General features: G+C 37.9%; 1 protein-coding gene across 1 annotated transcript; it reads right to left on the bottom strand.

Moving 5' to 3' along the window:
• Window positions 1-301: 301 nt before the first annotated feature.
• Window positions 302-5,376, bottom strand: LOC126607353 (mitochondrial outer membrane protein porin 4). The gene is made up of 7 exons (XM_050274905.1): window positions 5,219-5,376; window positions 4,610-4,691; window positions 4,082-4,149; window positions 2,493-2,603; window positions 2,227-2,313; window positions 1,781-1,989; window positions 302-993 (listed from the first exon to the last, which is right to left on the bottom strand). Exons 2-7 carry the CDS (start codon window positions 4,656-4,658, stop codon window positions 687-689), a joined length of 831 nt encoding a protein of 276 aa, XP_050130862.1. The 5' UTR covers window positions 4,659-4,691; window positions 5,219-5,376; the 3' UTR covers window positions 302-686.
• Window positions 5,377-21,648: the final 16,272 nt, after the last annotated feature.

The raw sequence follows: 21,648 nt of genomic DNA, 5'->3' as shown, positions 1-21,648 counted from the left end.
TTACTACAATTGATACAAGAAGGTTTAATTTGTGTGTTAAGTAATTTTCGCACCAAAATGATATGGAGGAAAAACAGTATTTCGTCAACACTTGGAAACCAATACATTACTTTTCAGAAACATTATTATTGGTTCTTTTTCAGTAAACAGTGAGACTATAATAACCATTGATGAACTCATGAAATGAAACTTTCATTAGCATCCAAATATTGCTATAACCCCAATTTTTCTTCAAATGGTACATAGCACTGAGTGGTACGAAAAATGAATGACTGAGTGCTATATTTGATAACGAAACATCTTTCTAAAAAGGAAATTGCATTAAAATTCTGAATGCTTCTTGCATACACAACGAACGAGCAAAAATCCACGAGATCACTCTCCGAGTGTTTCTCTTATACAAAAAAATGTCTTCACTTATTTGAAAACCCTTCTGATACGAAATAGTAGTTCATAAGAATACAAGTTATTTCGCACTAGCTTCGGCATTAAGATCATTATACGATTTTCAAAAACTGCGTCCAACTCCCAAACAATGCTGTAAAACATTTATCGGTACACCAAATGCTTACTTTTCCAATATAATGTGGCTCGAAAGTGATACTCCTCAACTTCAGAGGGGAAAAATTTAACAAGATTGATTGTATTCCGGTTTTCCATAGAAATGATCAAAGCGACTGCCCATATCAAGGTTTGAGCGCAAGGGCAAGACCTACCTTTGGGGATGCAGTAAGAGCCTTCGAGTCGTACTCAGCTGAAACTGTTATTAGTGACTTTGGTCTCCATTCACGCTGCCATAGCAAGCCAGCTTTCCCATTGTTGGAGAACCGTGTTTTTACTACATTGAATGGATCAATTACGTGAGAGCTTCCAAGGGTAAAACTGTTCTCGTAGGTGGAAAATCTGTGGGTCAGTTCGGCAGCAACTGTAGTTCCATTTAAGGAATCAACAGCATGAATGTAAGATGCCTTCAATGTCTGTCCTTTGTCCATCCTGCGTCAAAAGAAAAAAATTATTTTCAATTTCAATGCCAACACACGAAGCAATAAGCACAGAGACATAAAACTACGTAACACTACTTCATGTTTGAAAACACATCCAAGTTCGTCCAATCACAAATATCAAAGCGATTGTATTCCTCTCAACTGCAACAATGAAGAATATCAGGTTTATAAATTCTATCAACCAACTCAAATCAGACTTCATGAAGATTCAACAGTAAGAGCCAAAAACCAAAAATTCCCTGCAATCTTGAAGGCATCATTGTCAGCTCCTGGCCATGAACTTCCGATTTGCTATCATTTCCACTAAAACATATTTTTAGACCACAACATCACCTTCACCATCAACTAGGATGTTTGAAGTCGAGATCCGAGTTCCAACAAACTACAGGCGGTAATTTTCCTGGGCTACAGATTCTTCAATCATTTACTGCAATCTATGCCATAACTTGAAACAAGAGTATTTGTACGACCTTACACTAAAATCGCTAGAGAATGAGGGGTCCATCCAATCAATTCCCAATTACTTTGCACAAAGATTGCATAATAATGACTTGGGAAATATGATTTGCCACACCCATATCAGACACATGAAAAACACATGTCAAATGCTTATAGCATTATACAATTGAGAACACACATGAAAGTATATGAGGGGTGCACCAGGATTTCAAGGAAAGCCACGGAATCATACAGACATAAGCTATTAGAACTGGAAGAAAGATAACAAGAATAATTACTTCTCCAAACAAGGAAAATGAGGTTTCATCAAGACTTACAGCAAAAGCACTGCAGAGAAATCTGGCTTGTTATAGCTGATCCCAGCATTGTATTTGGTCAACAAAGAGAATGTTGTGTCAAATCCAATTTCAGCACCCAAACTAAGATCCTTACTTCCAATTGTCCCTGATAGTTCTAAAAGAGGGGTTGGGTTCAGGCCTATGCTGGAATCAAAGGCCGCATGAGGATGAAGGTACTTCACATCCAGCTACAGTTACATGAAAAAATAGAGTCAAGAAGTGTACCCATAAGCCTGAATTTGACTTTGATCATCACATTATACCATTAGGAACTTCAATTCAAGAATCGCACATACAAACACATCTCTCAAAGCTCAATTTACGACAAAAAAATATTTTTAACAGACAACGAGAATAAGCTTGTGAAAATGAGGTTTCTTGTTTTAAGGTTCTTGTTTTTGTACTGCGAGCAGAATTTCACTGACCTTGCCAGATTTGTGATCAGGTATTCTGAAGCTCAATGCTACTTTTGTGCATGGCAAGACATCACTCAGAGTCACTTTTGTAGCTACCTGCAAAGAATTTAAAATGTAAAATTGAAGACACAGTTGTGGTCAGATAAGGAAGACACAGTAGAAAATGCAAAAAGTGGAGCATAAGGAAAATACTCGCAATAACAGTGAGAATATGCCTTTTACTCTCAACAAACGCATGGAAACTCTAAAAATTTATTACAAAATAAAATACTTACATTAGAATAAGTATCAACTTTCACATCCACAGTAGTGTTTCCACTCTTGTACAGAGTGTTTACATCACCAATGAAAATTTCATCCCTCTTCAAACCATTAGCTGTAAGTCCCTGCCAAATTGAAGATTACAAGCCAGATTAGTCGAAAAACTGAGTGCTGAAAAATATATCACTAATTTCTAAAATAAAAAAACACATAGCACAAATGTTTCTTAGTCTAAGTCGGCATTAGTTTCTCACATCTCTTAAATGCCCAAATACACATCTTTCCATAACCACTTAAGGAAAAAGTACTTGAAGAATACAAAGCGGGCAGCAATACTAGGCATCACTACCTATCAAAAGGAAAAGAGAAAAGAGCACGAACGTATGTGATAAATGACAAGAAAGAACTGCATATACATAAACTCCAAAAAATAAGAAGGATAATTAGCATTCTAGTTCTCCAACTTGAACCCATAGACAAGAGTGATGTTCATTTTGAGTAATAATAGGTTACTAGTTACTAAAGGACTGAAAATCAGCATAAAAGTTTGCCAGGACACATAGCCTCGAACTGAGACAATGATGAGAGAGACATGGCAGTATGCTCATGACAAAATGTGAATTATATTGCCACACATTGGCATTAAAAAATTTAACGCTATGTTTGGGTAAGGGACTTCCAAGTCCCAAGGGAGTGAGACCAAGTTGTTAAGAAATGGACTGGAAAATGTTAGACTAGAGGGGATTTGGAATGCCCTCCATGAGCAAGATAAAGACATGTGAGATGGATTTGTAAATCCCTACTTGGATGCTGTCATTTGCAAACCCTCCCATATATCTTTGTCATGCTCATGAAGGGCATTCCTAATTGCCTCTATCTAAGTTTTTGTGATCCATTCCTTGCTAACTTAGCTTCAATCCCTCATCCAAACATATCCTAAAGAAGTCCCAACCACAAGAGAAAAATATTGTGAACGAGAGATACCAATATCCTAGCTGATTTAGGCTCCTTTTGCATGAGGTAAGTATCAGTGGTAGAAAATAAGATGTGGGCACTAACATATCTAAAGCTTCGCGTTTCACATCAATTTAAGACATTATTACAGGAATCTTAGCAAACAGATTCTGGGCATTAATACAATTCTCAGATCTACGCATGCACTCAAACCTATCTTAACATCAGATGTAACTGAATAAAGTAGATTTGCCAATGCTACGCAAACACACACAAGTGTCATGTTGGGTATGAAAGCTTGGATGTATAATCATTGGGAGTTTGTTTAGAGACAGTCTTAAACTTATTAACTATTTTGATGGTGTCCAATATTCGTATTGATTTTTTTACAACAAATATTGGGGGAAAAGTAAGTGAACGTACTACACAACCATCGTTCTTCTTTTCCACAAAGGCTATTAACAAGTATTTGTACTTTATAATAAAAATAGAGAAAGTTGGTGAAAAAAAAACTACAGATTTCTGCCAAGCTATAGAAGAGTTCAATCAAACACATATTATATGTTAAATGTTTCTCCATTAAATCAAAAAGCTAAAATAAAGAACTGGAAGAAAGAATCTCAAATTTAGAAATTGAATTGGAGAATACCAGCCCAGTAGAGCCAACCACCGACAGGGTAAACTTCTGGTCAAAGTTGTAATCTTTGGTCAATAGATCTGCACAAAGACAAAAGGAACTTTATAAACAACTGAAATTCCATTCGAAGTAAAAATACTGTAGCTCAGAAGAGAAAAGACAAACATGAAACAAGAAAGAATAACATTTATGAGAAGAAAAAGCCATGTGGAAAGACTTCATCTCTGCAATTGTGTGGCTCCAACTTTCGGCATTTAAAATGTTATATTCAAACATTTTTCTTACAAATTATGGTTACTCAAGCCGCAAAACAAAACAAACAAACAAACAAAAACCATCTTTAACTGTAATGCGCATGTGGTACAATATTCTAGAGGATAGAGTGTTGGTGGGTTTTCACCCATGCATCCCGGGTTTGAAACTCTCCCCTTCCCTAAATTATTGTAACAGTTTCGAATCCTCCCCCTCACCTTAATAATAATAAAACTTTGAAAGAAAAAAAAATTTTAAGAGTAATGCAGCAAATCTTATACTCGATACCTTTTGCTCTCTTGCCAATATCTGAAAATGGTGCTGGACTGCTACCCATAGTTACTAAGAACTGGAAAAAAGGTGTCAATCCCTGAAGAAAAAAGTAAGAATAACACAGATAAACTGTGAATTAAGATCATCCTGATACTGACGAGAAATCTATACAGAAAAAAGTGCAAAACTTTGGCTCGATCAATAATAAACCAATGAATTGCTACAATGCACCCGAAAATTATATGTACTAATGTTTGTCTGCTAACTTATATATGAGCATGGAATTTTGAAGAAAAGGTCAAGCAAGTCATTTCGGTCCAATCCAACTCACACTATCTCCCAAAAACACAAAAGTAAATCAGAATCCAACATTCTCTCAATCAAATCGGAGAAAGCCCTTCCCCTTTAGTTTTTGCTCACAAACACAGATTACCCAACTCACAGATTCCAAAATCAAAGACATCCACATTGGTATTATCCACTGAACCGATGAGAACCCAGATTACATTAAGCAACAAACAGCTAGATTTGATTCTAAAAGGTTTTGACATGAAGCTGAACAAAATTAGCAGAGCAACAGCAAGATTTAGAGAGAGAAACAGAGAGAGAGAGAATCAATCTTACAGGGATAGAGCAGATCGCCGCCGTCAAACCCCTGAAATGACCGCTTCAGGAGAGAGAGATAGAGAGTAGTGAAAATCGAGTGTTATGGGTTTTTGTGGGAGTGAGAGGCCCAGGGTCAAAGTCGCGAACAGCAACCGCGGGTTTCTGATATAAATTACCTGCTGGTGAGTACAGACCAAACGGCTCATGTTTGAAATTTGATTGGAGGATAGGAACACGTGTCACGTTACGGAGTGTGAGTGGTGAGTGGAGGTGGGTTAGTCAATGGGCTGTGAGAGAGGGATATTTGACTGCGGCGTGGAAGGCATTTTTTCACCAGAAACACAGGAGTAAACGGGTAAAATGGCGTGGATGGTGCCACGGAATCGGTGGGCCGCGAGATTATATAACGGCATCTCCGACCTTGAGTTAAATCTAAAATTTAAGTTTTAACTAACTAATTTCTTCTTCAATTGTTGGGCGTAAAATGAGTTTTGGGTTAAAGCCTAAAATTCTGACAAATTTAACCTAGAATTCCAATCAGGGTTAAAAAATGTTTACCTTATGCGTGCATGGGCATCTGCAGAATAGTAGAGGACGCAATAAGGCGACATGCCCAACGCGCGATACGTGCGAGGGCTAACAGGAAGTGGGGCACGCCCTTGATGAGAATGTCTAGCTAACCAAAACGAGCTCAACAGCTCTTTTCGATCTGACAGTTTTAATTATTGGACTGTTGGTTGATCTAAAGGTCTAGATTCAAATTTAATTTTTTAAATACATTAAATTCAACGGTTGAGATCAAATATGATTAAATCTAATAGTAAAAAAAAAATATAATGGCCCAAAACTAAATTCAACGGCTAAAACAATTAAAAACTTATTTAAATCAAAATTCACCAAAAAACTCTATAGTACATGTTTCATGGGTTGGTTTAGTAAATTTTCAACTTTTATTGGAATCTAAAGATTTTAGGTTAAAATGTTCATAAAATAAGTTATTATATTCAACATAAATTTTATTTTTACAAAAAGTTACCGAAACTATTAGAGCAGAAAAACTGTTTTTAGGTTAATAATTTTATGTTTTAACCTAAGGGTTGGAGATAATCTATGAGCAACTCCATCCCAACCAATTGCCCTGTGTATTGGGTGATTGAAACCCCCAAACCCAACAAAAACAACTCCAACCCAAAAAACCAGTAGGGTGATCAATGGACCCCAACACCCACGGACTAAGGCTTGGGCCATTCTTGCTCGCTTGTCTACTCGCTAGCCCATTACATGTGAAAAGGAGGAGGCAAGATAAAATAAGAAATTTCTTACTTTGATTTTTTCTCTGTAAATTCTTTACACAATTTCTGAATTTTCGAAGTGAGGATTTTGTGAGAATTCAAGCAAGGGCTATCTCTTATTTATATTAAATTCTTTTGGAGAAATGAAGGAAACTTTTTCCTTCCATGAGTTGAAATCATACTTGTCTTGAAAAAAAGTCATATTCAATTACGAAATCATATACAATCAGGAAGTACATCTCATTTTGTTTCCTACTTAAATACAACCGGATGCATGGGCATTTGTGGAGTTATAAATTAACCACTTCCAATAGGAGGACACTAATAGGAGCATATTTATGCGACTTAGTTAGCTTGTTTTCTTGCATTTTCATAGTTAGTTTCTACTTATTATAGTGTTTTAAGCTATTTTTGTGTGTTTGTAGGTCCATATGACAAAGTTGGCAAGAAAGTGCAATTTGGAGCATTTTGAGGCTGTTTTGGGCATCAAATGGATAGCTTATGAATGGAGCAAGAGGGATGGACGAATTTGAAGTTCAAGAGGCTAGGAATGTGCTAAAAAGAGTGAAGAAATAATTCAAGTCAAGGAAGATAAGGAATCAGCTCAAAATAAGGAACATTATTCAAAACCTTATCCAACCTTATCTTATCCAAACTAGCCTTATCTTATCTTATTCTTTCGAAATCAGTTTGTGCCTGAACTCTAGCTATTTCTAAGGGATAATTATACAAATAAAACACATTAAAATTGGTTTCTAGAAGCCCTTATCCACTCCTACAAAGGTGCCGCACCTTATCCCTTGTTTTTCTAGGAAATCAGCCACAAAACAACCTTTCTAGAAGGCCTTATTCCTTGTCCTACAAATCTGGCGCCCCAAACCTTTCTAGAAGTTCTAGAAACCTGATTCTATTCTCCCTATTTCCTTTGGATTTCTGACTTCTAGAAGACCCTTTTCCTTCAAGGATTGTGTATTAATTTCCTATACAAATTAGGCCTTCAAAATCCTTTTCCTTTGCTACCTTGTGCCGTGGGTTTTTAACCCTATAAATACCAACCCTTGCCGCTTAAATCATTCACCACCCTCTACCATATAATTCTACACTCATACATCCCTCAAACACATTCACCCCTCATTGTGTCGTGAGTATTGCAAGGAAGGAAGGAGAAGTAGCTACCTGGTGCCGTGCCTATGCCTACGCCTTTGGGATCGTTGGAGCGTTTCTAGGTGTTTTCCATCTTTTATTTTCAATGTTTAATTCAATATCTTTGTTTATTTGCGAACATGAGGAACTAATTTCTTTATAGTTAGAGGTGAATTCGAAGCTAATGATCATATGTTTTATATGAATTGATTTCCTCCAATTATTGTTTCATGAATCGTGAATGTGGTTTGCTTATCTGTTTTATTAAGAACTTGTTCTTGTATGTTAATTAAGGTGGCCAACTTAGTTTGCATGCATGAATTTGATGCTAGAGTATAAGGAAATTTCACCTAATCGTTATGAACTTATATTCATGAGTAGTAAAAGTCGCTAGTCACGATTGTGTTAAGTAAATCCTAGGCAAGAGTAACATGCTTTCCATAGTTATGAATGCCTCGTCAATGCTTATGGTTTCCATTGAAATTAATGATCTTTGTTAAGTGTTTATATCATGCGTATTCCATAGTTAGGGAACTTGATAAAGAATAATTTGGTTGTGATGCGTTTTCCATTCAATTCAATGAATCTAGGGAAATCTGAGAATTAATTAGTTCAATACAATTAATTTGGGGCATTGTCATTCAAGGTTTATCGAAAGAATAATTGGAAATCGATTTGTATGCATATGTCATGTGTGGAGACGGAACCCTCTAACTAGCCTTTCACCATTCTATTTCATCAATTTCGTGTCTTCTTAAGTTTGTTTTACAAGTTTCTGTTTTTAAGTTTTAATTTCGTCAAAACAAAATACCTTTTTCTTAAGTCTTGTTTTTAGAGTCAAAACCTATTTTCTTTTAGTCTTTTGAGTCAAGTTAAGTCTTATTTTCGTCCAAATCACTTGTTAGGTCTAGAATTGAGTCAATTTCATCTAGTTTTGTTGTTTTGAGTGTTTTAAGTTAGTTTGGAGTCTATAGAGTCTAGTTTAGTATTTTTAAGTCTTATTTGTGTTGATTAGCATCCCTAGTTAATCTCCGGTCTAGAACGATGATAGGAGCATATTTATGCGCCTTAGTTAGCTGGTTCTTATGCATTTTTGTTATGGTTTCTTTATTAAACTAGTCTTTTAAGCTACTTTCTTGTGTTTTCAGGTTTAGCGGACGTATTACATGAAATGATGCAATTTGGAGCTTTTGGAGCAAAAAGTGAGCTTGAAGTGAAAAGGACATGCTTGGAACGCAAGGTTGGGATGGAATTGAAGAGTTGAAGATTTGAGGTTTCCTACTTGAAGTAGGAAAGCTATGCCTAAAAGTTTCCATTTTGGGTCGATCTTTCCTAAATCGGAATTGGCAACCAAAGTTTCTAAAAGTTGGAAGTTTCTATTCTTGGAGGTTTCCATTTTCGAGAGTTTCTATTCTTGGCGTTGGGCTTTTAGATGACCTAAACCCAAATTTCCTTGTGGACCTTCAACCCATGCCGAACCCTAGGGCCTAATCATCTAAAATCTGCCATGTTAAACCCTAGTCCATTCCTCCTAAACCCAAGCCGCACCTTTCCATCCTAGAAGCCTATTTTACAAACCCTAGCCCATGTTCACTTAAGTGCCGCACCTAACCCTAGCCCATCTGATTTCATTAGGGTTTTAGGTGCTTATATATTTGTGTTTTACCACCCTAGCCGAACATCATCTTCCCTCTCACTAAAAATCAGAAAACCATCTCCCTTTCCCCACCTTGCCGCAGCCACCATCACCAAAACCATCTCTTGCCGCAGCCTTTAGTCCATTCCAGCCACCATCCTCCACCTTTAGACACCATTCCACACCTCCATAACTCTTTCCCACACCTTGCCGCACCACCCTACCATCCTAACTCCCTTCTAAAAACCAAAAACACATCCAGCAAACTCCATTCACGCCAGAACCTGTCCCTCACCTTTGCCGAGCCCAACCTACACCCAAATCCATATTCTCTGACCCCAAACCTTCCTAGCCGTGCCCTACACCTATCCTAGATAGTTTTCCACCATTCTCCCTCATCCAAAGTCATCCAAAACCATCCAAAAACCCCCTAAACCCTCTCTGCCGCAGCAAGGAGAAGAAGAAAGAGGAGCTTCCTGTGCAGATTTCAAAGTGGACTTCTTTGGCATTTTAGGTGTAATCTTTCTTATGTCTTTGATGTTTCAATTCAATAAACTTTGTGTTGTGAGTATGAGGAACTAAACCCCCTTAGTTGGGGGGTGATTCGAAACCATGTACATGCTTGCAATTTGATTCGATTACATTCAGTTGTTATTTCATAAGTTGTGGATTCAATTCGTTCATCTATTTGATTGATACTTATTTATGTATGTTGATTGAGAGTGCACGCTTAGTTTTCATGCATGAATATGATGCTAGATTATGAGGGAGTTTCACCTAATAGTTACAATCTTATAATCACAAGTAGTGAAGATCGCTTGAAAACGATCGCGTTGAATGAATTCTTAGCATAAGTTTCATGCAATTCATAGTAACAAATGCTTCGTCAATGCTTATGTTTTTCATAGAACGTAATGATTCTTGCTTGTATCTCTATTATGCAATTCATGTAGGGAACTTGTAGGGAATGTTTTGGGTTGTCGTATGCAATCATCCAACTTAATAACTTGTGGAAAAACTGAGGGTTAATTAGTGCAATTCACGGTTAACTTGGGGCGTTGAGTATTCATAGTTTATCGGAAGAACAACTGAAAATCGTTTTGTTTGCGAGTGTGACATGTGTGGAGAAGAACCTCCTAACTAGCCTTTTATCCATCCTTTTCACCAAAATCGTTTTTACAATCTGTGTTAATTAAAGTTTCTGTTTTGTGTTAAATTTCGTCCAAAACAAATCCCCCTCTCATTTGAAGTCTTAGATTAGTTAGAAAGTATTTTGATTTGTGTTTCTAAGTATTTTGATTCAAGTTTTCATCAAATTTCGTCCAAATTAGTGTAGGTGCTCAAAACTGCCCAGAAAGTGGTTTTTAGGCAGTTTTGAGCCTTCTAGTTGCTGTTTTGAGTTTTAGGTTTGTTTAAGCGTTTTAACCTTTAGTTTTGTATTCTTTGAGTCTAATTTAGTGTTTTAAACTTTGTTTTTGAGTTTTTAAGTCAGTTTCCAAGTGTTTAGCAATCCCTCCTAATCCCCGGTCTAGAACGATCCCTACTTACATCTCTACTACAATTTGACAAAAGAGGGTTTAATTTGTGTGCTTAATATATTTCGCATCAAACGATCCCTACTTGCTTAATACTACAATTGTCATCAATAGGGTTTAATTTGTGTGTCAAGTTAATTTTCACATCTGACACATGGACAATATATTTGATATGATGGTTTTACCATTGACGTCTTTGATAGGAGTATATTTATGCGCCTTAGTTTAGCTTGTTCTTGTGCATTTCTAGTGTTTTTCCTTAGTAAAGTAGTCTTTTAAGCTAGTTTTATGTGTTTTCAGGTTCTAAGGGCAAAGTATGCAAAAGGATGCATTTTGGAGCCTTTTGGAGCAATTTAGAGCTTGGAATGGACATCATATGCTTGGAGCCAAGAGGATGGACGAAATTGAAGATTTGAAGATGATGTTTCCTACTTGAAAAAAGGTTTCCTAGTCGAAGTAGGAAAGCGCCTAATTAAAAGATGAAATCCTAATCAACAAAGGATTCCTAGTTGAAGATGGATTCCTAGAAGAATGAAGATTCCTACTCAAACAAGGTTTCCTACTTGATGTAGGAAAGTCAAAATCCAAATGGTCTCAAGTGAAGCAACAAAGAAGTTTTCCAAGTCCAAGAAGGAAAAGGAGTCCAAGATGAAGAAGGAATGACAAAGACAAGGTTTCCTATTCCAAATAGGCAAAGTTTCCAAGTGCAATGATGAATCCTTATCCATTTAGGATACCTTATCCTTGTTCTAAAAACCTTATCCATCCTTGCCGTGAGTTTTCCTTGCATTTGAGGGTTTCTAGAAGCCCTAATCTGCCCTATCCTATAATGCCGCACCTCTCCCTTCTAGAAAGCTGATTTTCCTTGCCTTGCAAGGCATTCTAGAAGCCTTATCACCTCATCTCCTTACCTGCCGCACCTAGGAAGCATTATCCCTTTTTATTTCAGATTTCTAAGCCCTTTCCTGATGGGATTTAATCCTCCAAGTCCTAATCTGATTTGCTAGACTTTTAGGACCCTATAAATACATGATGCCGCACCCATTCATTCACACCACTCACCATAATTCACAATTCACATCATACATTCATCTTTGCTTTCTGCCGCACCCACCAAACACCATTCCCCCTAGTTCTAAGTTCTTGCCACACCATTCCCATCCCCTAAACACTACTACATTCCTCCATAACCATGCATCCATACACCTAAGGCCCTAAACCTGTCCCTAGACCCTTTGCCGCACCAAGGAGGAGGAGAAGGAAGCTTGGAAGTTCATGCAATTCAAGTTCGTGTCGCTGGAATTTCTAGGTGTTTCTTTTCCTTTGATTTCAATGTTTAAATTCAATTCTCTTTGTTTTGTGCGTATGAGGAACTAAACCCCCCCTTGGCTAGGGGGGGATTCGAAATACATGTTTATGCTTGTGATATGATTTGATTACTTCTAATTGCGTTTCATAAGTTATGAATTCAATTTACTTATCTACGTGAATTACATTGATTTGTGTGTGTTGGTTGAGAGTGCACGCTTAATTATCATGCATAAATTGAATGCTAGGATATAAGGAAATTTCACCTAATCGTTATGGAATTATATTCACAAGTAGTAAAGGTTGATGATCTCAATCGAGTTAAGTAAATTCTTGGCATAAGTTTCATGCAATCATAATAACAAGTGCTTCGTCAATGCTTATGGTTTTCATAGAACTTAATGATTCTTGCTTGTATCTCTATTATGCAATCATGTAGGGGACTTGTGGGGAATGTTTTGGGTTGTCGTATGCAATCATCCAATTCAATAACGTTAGGAAAATCTGAAGGTTCATTTAAGCGGACCTAATTAACTTGGGGCATTGAAAATTCATGGTTTATTGAAAAGCAATTGGAAATCGTTTTGTATGCAAGTATAACATGTGTGGAGATGAACCCCTTAGCTAGCCTTCCATTCTTCCATTTAAATCAAATTCGTTTTTACAATCTGTTCTAATTTACAAAGTTTGTTTTGTTTTTAAATTCGTCCAAAACCAATCCCCCTTTGTTTTAAAGTGTCAAAATTAGTTAGTAAGTGTTTAGTTTGTGTTTTTTAAGTGTCTTAGGTCAAGTTAAAACCAATTTTCGTTCAAGTTTGTGTCTAGTGTTCAAAACTGCCCAGATTGTGTTTTTAAGGCAGTTTTGAGTGTTTTGGTGCTGTTTTGAGTCTTTTGGTTTGTTTTGGTGTTTTAAAGTTTAGTTTTGCATTCTTTGAGTCTAGTTTAGTATTTTAAACTTGTTTTTACATATTTGAGTCAATTCCAAGTGATTTTGCAATCCCTCCTAATCCCCGGTCTAGAACGATCCCTACTTACATACATTGCTACAATTGATAAAAAGAGGGTTTAATTTGAGTGCTAGTTAATTTTCATATCAAATTTTGGCGCCGTTGCCGGGGATTAGCAACTTTGCTAATCCCTTGGATTGTTATTTTCGTTTTTCTTATTAGATCATATTCTTATGTTATTTTGTTTCTTGTTTTAGGTACTTGTTTATGACTCGGAGTTCTAATCCGGTTCAAGAACATATTTTAGACTTTGACGACGATTTTGAGCGTGAGTTGAGACGAAAGAGGAAGAACCCGGAACCTAGTGAATCAAGTGCAAGTTCCGAGTCCGTTTCTGAAATTGAAGAGGAAGTCGAAGACATGGCAGCGGACAACCGAACGATCAAGGAGCTTTCCGCTTCGGGATTGGATAATGCCGCACCTCTATGTATCCAATACCCTAGGGCGGCTCAGGACAAAACTGCCGAGTTCGAATTGAAGTCAAGCTTGTTACATCACATTCCGAAGTACCATGGGCTGTCCATGGAAGATCCAAACAAGCACTTGAAGGAGTTTGAAGTCGTTTGCTCAAGCATGACTCCGGTAAACGTGGACGGGAGTATATTGAAGATGAAGGCTTTCCCCTTTTCTCTTATGGAAAAGGCGAAAGATTGGTTATATGAATTAGCTCCCGTGAACAGTCACATCTTGGGAGAGCATGAAACGGGCTTTCTTAGAGAAGTTTTTTCCAACCTCTCGAGTCATTCTCCTACGAAAAAGGATAAGTGGAATTCAACAAGAAGAAGGTGAGCCTTTTCCTACATATTATGAACGTTTTAAATCTCTTGTTGCTTCTTGTCCACAGCATCAAATGAAGGAGGAGCTTCTTCTACAATACTTCTACGAGGGACTTCTACCAATCGAATGACAAATGCTAGATGCCTCGGCGGGAGGAGCATTGGTGGACAAGACCCCCACGGCAGCAAAGACCTTGATTGCAAATCGAGCATTGAACGCTCAACAATACGAAGGTGTTGGACAAAGAGGCACTCCACGGCAACACCAAGTGAATGAGGTAAGTGCCATAACCGAACTTCAAAATCAAATGGCTAACCTTACTACTTTGCTTTCTCAGGTTGTGGAAGGGCCAAAAGTTCAAAATGTAAGTGCGTGTGGCGTATGTTCCAGGCAAGGACACCCTACGGACAAATGCCCACAATTGATCGAGAACGGAGGGTGGGAGACCCTCAATGCCGTGGGTTTTGGGCAGCAATACCAACAAAGGAATGATCCCTTTTCTAACACCTACAATCCCAGTTGGCGTGATCATCCAAATTTCAAATGGCGAGAACCCCAACAAGGCCAACAACAAAGCACATTTAGGCAACAACCCCCGGGTTTCTATCAAAAGCCATTTGCACCAACTCAACCCCAAGCACAACCCACCCAAAAATCAGGTTCGTCTATTGATAATGATCAAATTTTTAATTTACTAACTTTTATGGCGCAGGGAATGCAAAATAGGGACAAAAAGGTGGACGAGTTGGAGAAACAAGTAGGGCAAATTGCCGAGTTCATGGGGCAGTTTCGAGAGCAAGGCAGGTTGCCTAGTGATGCGTAAAATAACTAAACACACAAATTAAACCCTCTTGTTGACAATTGTAGTATGGATAAGTAGGGATCGTTCTTAAACCGGGGATTAGGAGGGATTGCTAAAACACTCTAAACTGACTCAAATATGTAAAACTAGGTTTAAAACACTCAACTAGACTCAAAGAATGCAAAACTAAACTCTAAAACACTAAAACAAATCAAAAGACTCAAAACAGCACCAAAAACACTCAAAACTGCCTTAAAACACTTTCTGGGCAGTTTTGGGACTCTAATGCAAACTTGGACGAATTTTGGTTTTCTAATGACCTAAAACACTTAAAAACATAATCTAAGACAAGTTCTAACTAATATAACTCAAAGAAATAAAGTGGGGTTGATTTTGGACGAATTTAAATTAAATGGCAGATTGTAAAGAAAACAGTAGACAAAATTGTGATGAATTAATGAATGATGGAAGAGCTAAGGGGTTCTTCTCCACACATGAAATATATGCAACGTAAATCAATTTCCAGTTATCAATTCAATAAGTTGTGAACCTCGACACTCCAAGTTAATTAGGTCCGCTTAAATTAACCTTCAGATTTCCCTAGAATCATTGAATTGGATGAATATGCATCGCAAACAAATTATTCCTAACAAGTTCTCTATATGAACAGCATGATAAAGACACAAGTTAGAATCATTACGTTCTTTGGAAATCATAAGCATCGACAAGGCATTTGTAACTATGAAAAGCATGATACTCTTGCCAGGAATCTACTTAACACGATCGTGACTAGCGACCTTCACTACTTGCGAATATAAATTCATAACGATTAGGTGAAACAAACTTATATCCTAGCACCAAATTCAAGCATGCAAATTAAGCGTGCACTCTCAATCAACATACAAGAATAAGTTCTAAATCAAACGGTTAAGCAAATTGTATTCACGACTTATGCAACGATAACTGAAAGTAATCAACTTATTTCACATATATAATCATGGTTTTGAATACACCCTTAGCCAAAACGAATTTAGCCAATCATACTCAAAGCAAAACAAAGATTACATGAATTAGACATTGAAATATAAGATAGAATACACCTAAAATTGCTCAACAACTCAGAATGAAGAGCCAAACAATTGAGTGAATCTGTCCCCTTTCCTTGCTTGCGGCAGATTGGATGTTGGTGGTTTCTTGGGTAATTGAATGATGTAGAATGGATGGAAGACGTATGGAAGTGTTTAGGGTTGATGGGTGGTGCGGCTAGGGTGGTTTTGGGTCAGAAAATATGGTGAATGGTGAAGGAATGGGGCTGTTGAAGGTGGTGTTCAGTTTCTGGCGTGAATGGGTATGTTTGTGGCTGCACAAACATGTTTATTTAAAGGGATTAGGAAATTAAAAACCCTAGGCTAATTAGGTAAACAGAAATTTAAGTCAAAAGCTTCTAGAAATAGGAAACAAAATCAGAAAATTAAAGGAAAGGGCAAGGGAAATTCGGCTAGGGTTTAAAAGGTGCAAGAGATGTGTATTTCATGTCCTAGAATGCTTAGGAAGTCTTCATAATTGCTGGAACTTTTAGGGACATTTAGGAAAAATCAAACCAAAGTAGGAAACTTTGGCTTAACTTTCCTATTTCAAGTAGGAATCCTTGTTGGAGTAGGAATCCTTGTTCTTCTAGGAATCCTCATGTGATTAGGAATCCATCTTCCATTAGGAATCCTTCTTGGAGTAGGAATCCTTCGTCAATTAGGAATCCTTCTTCAATTAGGAATCCTTCTTCAATTAGGAATCCTTCGTCAATTAGGAATCCTTCGTTGATTAGGAATCCTAATTTCTTCAAGTCTTCAATTCATCCATTCCTTTTGCTCCAAAACGCTCCAAATTACATCATTTTGCACACTTCAGCTTTGGAATCTGAAAACACACAAAAGTAACTTTAAACACTAAAATAGCTAACGAAACATAACATAAATGCACGAGAACAAGCCAATTAAGTCGCATAAATATGCTCCTATCACCTAGCTCAACCATTGCAAATCCGAAAGGAGGCTTTGAATCTGCCAAGGCAATCATGTTAAGAAGTGGGAAACAAGTAGGAACAGCCCCACCACCATCCAAATCAGCCCCAAACAAGGTGGAAGAAGTAATAATTGAAGAGGAGGAACAGGGGTTGGCCACGGCAAGGAAAGAGGTTCCTTTGCCACAAGTCTCCATGGCTCCTAAGCCATCCAATCTGCCAAATAAAGGTACAACCGTGTCCAATTCCATTCCTACTAATGATTTCCCTTTGAATGTCCCCTTTCCTAGTAGGTTCAAGCAAACAAATAAAGAAGAAGCTGAAAAGGACATTCTAGAGACGTTTCGGAAAGTGCAAGTCAATATACCTCTCCTTGACGCAATTAAGCAAGTGCCAAGGTACGCCAAGTTTTTGAAGGAACTATGTATAACAAGAAAGAGAATTTCAAACAAAGAGGTTGTCCAGGTAAGTGAGTATGTTTCCGCTGTTTTGCAAAGAAAATTACCTCCTAAATGCAAAGATCCGGGAAGTTTTACAATTCCATGTGTTATAGGCAATACTAAATTTGAGCATGCTATGTTAGATCTAGAAGCTTCAATTAATGTCATGCCATACTCAATATATGCATCCATGAACTTAGGAGAGCTTAAAAACGATGGTGTTATAATTCAATTAGCCGATCGTTCTAATGCATATCCGAAAGGAGTTTTGGAAGATGTGTTGGTGCAGGTGGATAACTTGATATTTCCAGCGGATTTCTACGTTTTAGAGATGGAGGACTCACCAAATGTCACCCCATTGCCGATTCTACTTGGGAGGCCATTCATGAAAACAGCACGCACCAAGATCGATGTGTTCAAAGGGACGTTGACAATGGAATTTGATGGGGAGATTATTAACTTTAACATTTCTGAAGCTATGAAATTTCCTAAAGATGATCATTCTTGTTTTTCTATTGATATATTGGATGAATTGGCGCAGGATTATCTTGATATGTTGGAAGACGATCCACTCGAAACGACAATTGCACAAGGACTTGGCACAAAACCCAATATGGCCGTACCAAAGGATGAACATGCCGAGCTTGTGGCTGCCTTGGAATCATTGCCAAAACATCATGGTACGCCTTCTAACCCAATTCCAATTCCCGTTTCCACTAATACGTTGTTACCTTCTGTGATTCAGGCCCCCGTTCTTGAGCTTAAACCATTGCCGGGTCATTTAAAGTATGTATTTCTGGGAGATGAAGAGACGTTGCCCGTCATTGTCTCTTCATCACTCACGGCATTAGAGGAGGAAAAATTGATTCGGGTGTTGAAAGAACACAAAACAGCCATTGGATGGACATTGGCCGATATTAAGGGGATTAGCCCTACAACTGATAGGAGCATATTTATGCGCCTTAGTTAGCTAGTTCTTATGCATCTTTGTTATGTTTTCTTCGTTAAAGTAGTCTTTTAAGCTACTTTCATGTGTTTTCAGGTTTAAAGGACATATTACATGAAATGATGCAAGTTGGAGCTTTTGGAGCAAAATATGAGCTTGGATTGAAAAGGACATGCTTGGAACACAAGGTTGGGATGGAATTGAAGAGTTGAAGATTTGAGATTTCCTACTTGAAGTAGGAAAGCTAAGCCTAAAAGTTTCCATTTTGGGTTGATCTTTCCTAAATCGGAATTGGCAACCAAAGTTTCTAAAAGTTGGAAGTTTCTATTCTTGGAGGTTTCCATTTTCGTGAGTTTCTATTCTTGGCTTTGGGCTTTTAGATGACATAAACCCTAAACTCCTTGTGGACCCTAAGCCTATGCCGCACCTAATGTTCTAGAAACCCTATTTTCTGGTGGATTTCCAGCCCAAGCCGCACCCTAGGCCTTTTCCCATGCAAAAATCTGATTGTTTAACCTAATTCCTTGTGGATTTTCTAACCCTAGCCGCACCTAAACCCTAGCCCATTGTCTAACCTGATTTCTTTAGGGTTTTAGGTGCCTATATATATGTGTTTTACATCCTTTGGCCGAATATCACCCTCTCCATAATTCAGAAAATTCGTTCAGCCACTTCCCACTCCTTGCCGCAACCATTCTACAACTCCAGCCACCATTCTACACCTCCATACACCATTCTACACCTCCATACACCACCCATACCTCTTGCCGCACCACCATATCATCCTAATTCCCTTCTAAAACCAAAATCACATCCAAAAACACCCTAAACCCTCTCTGCCGCAGCAAGGAGAAGAAGAAAGAGGAGCTTGAAGTCAGAAATTCAAAGTGGAATTCTTGGGCGTTTTAGGTGTAATCTTTCTTATGTCTTCGATGTTTCAATTCAATAAACTTTGTGTTGTGAGTATGAGGAACTAAACCCCCTTAGTTGGGGGGTAATTCGAAACCATGTACATGCTTGCAATTTGATTCGATTACATTCAGTTGTTATTTCATAAGTTGTGGATTCAATTCGTTCATCTATTTGATTGATAACTTATTTGTGTATGTTGATTGAGAGTGCACGCTTAGTTTTCATGCATGAATATGATGCTAGATTATGAGGGAGTTTCACCTAATAGTTACAATCTTATAATCACAAGTAGTGATGATCGCTTGAAAACGATCGCGTTGAATGAATTCTTAGCATAAGTTTCATGCAATTCATAGTAACAAATGCTTCGTCAATGCTTATGTTTTTCATAGAACGTAATGATTCTTGCTTGTATCTCTATTATGCAGTTCATGTAGGGAACTCGTAGGGAATGTTTTAGGTTGTCGTATGCAATCATCCAACTTAATAACTTGTGGAAAAACTGAGAGTTAATTAGTGCAATTCACGGTTAATTTGGGGCGTTGAGTATTCATAATTCATTGGAAGAACAACTGAAAATCATTTTATTTGCAAGTGTGACATGTGTGGAGAAGAACCTCCTAACTAGCCTTTTATCCATCCTTTTTCACCAAAATCGTTTTTACAATCTGTGTTAGTATAAGTTTCTGTTTTGTTTTCAATTTTCGTCCAAAACAAATCCCCTCTTACTTTGAAGTCTTAGATTAGTTAGAATATGTTTTGATTTGTGTTTCTAAGTGTTTTGATTCAAGTTTTCATCAAATTTCGTCCAAATTAGTGTAGGTGCTCAAAACTGCCCAGAAAGTGGTTTTTAGGCAGTTTTGAGCCTTCTAGTTGCTGTTTTGAGTTTTAGGTTTGTTTAAGTGTTTTAACCTTTACTTTTGCATTCTTTGAGTCTAGTTTAGTGTTTTAAACTTTGTTTTTGAGTTTTTAACTCAGTTTCCAAGCGTTTAGCAATCCCTCCTAATCCCCGGTTTAGAACGATCCCTACTTACATCTTTGCTACAATTTGACAAAAAGAGGGTTTAATTTGTGTGCTTATCTATTTCACATCAACAACATGCATGCATCGCATATTTCTTGAGGAGGGGGCCAAACCAACTCGAGAGGCTCAACGCCGACTCAACCCTCCAATGATGGAAGTTGTGAAAAAGGAGATTATAAAGCTTCTCGATTGTGGAGTGATCTATCCAATCTCGGATAGCCGTTGGGTCTCACCGGTTCAAGTTGTCCCAAAGAAGTCCGGAGTCACTGTGGTGAAGAATGCCGAGGATGAGCTTGTGCCAACCCGTATTCAAACAGGTTGGAGAGTATGCATTGACTATAGGAAGCTCAACAACACCACAAGGAAGGACCACTTTCCATTGCCATTCATTGACCAAATGCTTGAAAGGTTAGCCGGTCATTCTTTTTATTGTTTTCTTGACGGTTATTCGGCATATAATCAAATTGTCATAGCTCCGGAAGACCAAGAAAAGACCACCTTCACGTGCCCATTTGGTACTTTTGCTTACCGCCGCATGCCATTCGGTTTATGCAATGCACCGGCCACGTTCCAACGATGCATGGTAAGTATTTTTTCAGATTTTATTGAGAAGATTATTGAGGTATTCATGGATGATTTTAGTGTCTTTGGCGATTCGTTTGATGGTTGCTTGGAAAATCTCACATTAATCTTAAAACGATGCATGGAAACTAACCTTGTTTTAAATTGGGAAAAGTGTCACTTTATGGTAAAACAAGGCATAGTTTTAGGGCATATTGTTTCTGCAAGGGGAATTGAGGTTGATAAATCGAAAATAGATCTTGTACGCTACTTACCCTCTCCGACTTCGGTTAGAGAGGTTCGTTCGTTTCTGGGACATGCAGGATTTTATAGGCGATTCATCAAGGATTTTTCAAGGATTTCCACACCCCTTTGCCGACTTCTCCAAAAGGAGGTGCCCTTCGAGTTCAACGAGGAGTGTGAAAAGGTGTTCAAACACCTTAAAGAGATGCTAACTTCGGCCCCCATCATTCGGCCACCAGATTGGAGCATTCCCTTCGAGCTTATGTGCGATGCATCCGATTATGCTCTAGGCGCTGTTTTGGGACAAAGGAAGGACAAACAGCCACACGTCATATATTATGCCTCTCGAACCTTGAACGATGCTCAATTGAACTACTCCACAACGGAAAAAGAACTCCTTGCCGTTGTTTTTGCTTTAGATAAGTTTCGTTCTTATTTACTTGGTACTAAAGTAATAATTTACACTGATCATGCAGCGTTGAAGTACTTGCTCATGAAGAAGGAGGCTAAACCAAGGCTTATTCGATGGATGCTTATTCTCCAAGAGTTCGATATCGAAATCCGAGACAAGAAAGGCAGTGAGAACGTTGTGGCTGATCACTTGAGCCGTTTGGTGCATGAAAAAGATGTCGTCCCGATTCCAGAAACATTCCCGGATGAGCAATTGATGTCCATAAAGGTTAGTGAGCCTTGGTATGCCGATTTAGTGAACTTTTTAGTGTCAAAACATTTTCCAAGTGAGTTCACTAGGCACCAACGTGATAAACTTAGGCATGATGCACGGTTTTATGTGTGGGATGATCCA

This window comes from Malus sylvestris, chromosome 16 (assembly GCF_916048215.2).
Source record: "Malus sylvestris chromosome 16, drMalSylv7.2, whole genome shotgun sequence".
Lineage (NCBI taxonomy): Eukaryota > Viridiplantae > Streptophyta > Magnoliopsida > Rosales > Rosaceae > Malus > Malus sylvestris.
This window is presented reverse-complemented; position numbering and strand designations above follow the sequence as displayed.

Excerpts from the sequence above, each read along its gene's own strand:
- LOC126607353 (XM_050274905.1), bottom strand. The coding sequence starts at position 4,658 with ATGGGTAGCAGTCCAGCACCATTTTCAGATATTGGCAAGAGAGCAAAA. Across the intron at positions 2,604-4,081 it reads TGGTTGGCTCTACTGGGCTG|GGACTTACAGCTAATGGTTT; the intron begins GTATTCTCCAAT and ends TCAATTTGGCAG. Across the intron at positions 1,990-2,226 it reads CTGATCACAAATCTGGCAAG|CTGGATGTGAAGTACCTTCA; the intron begins GTCAGTGAAATT and ends ATGTAACTGTAG.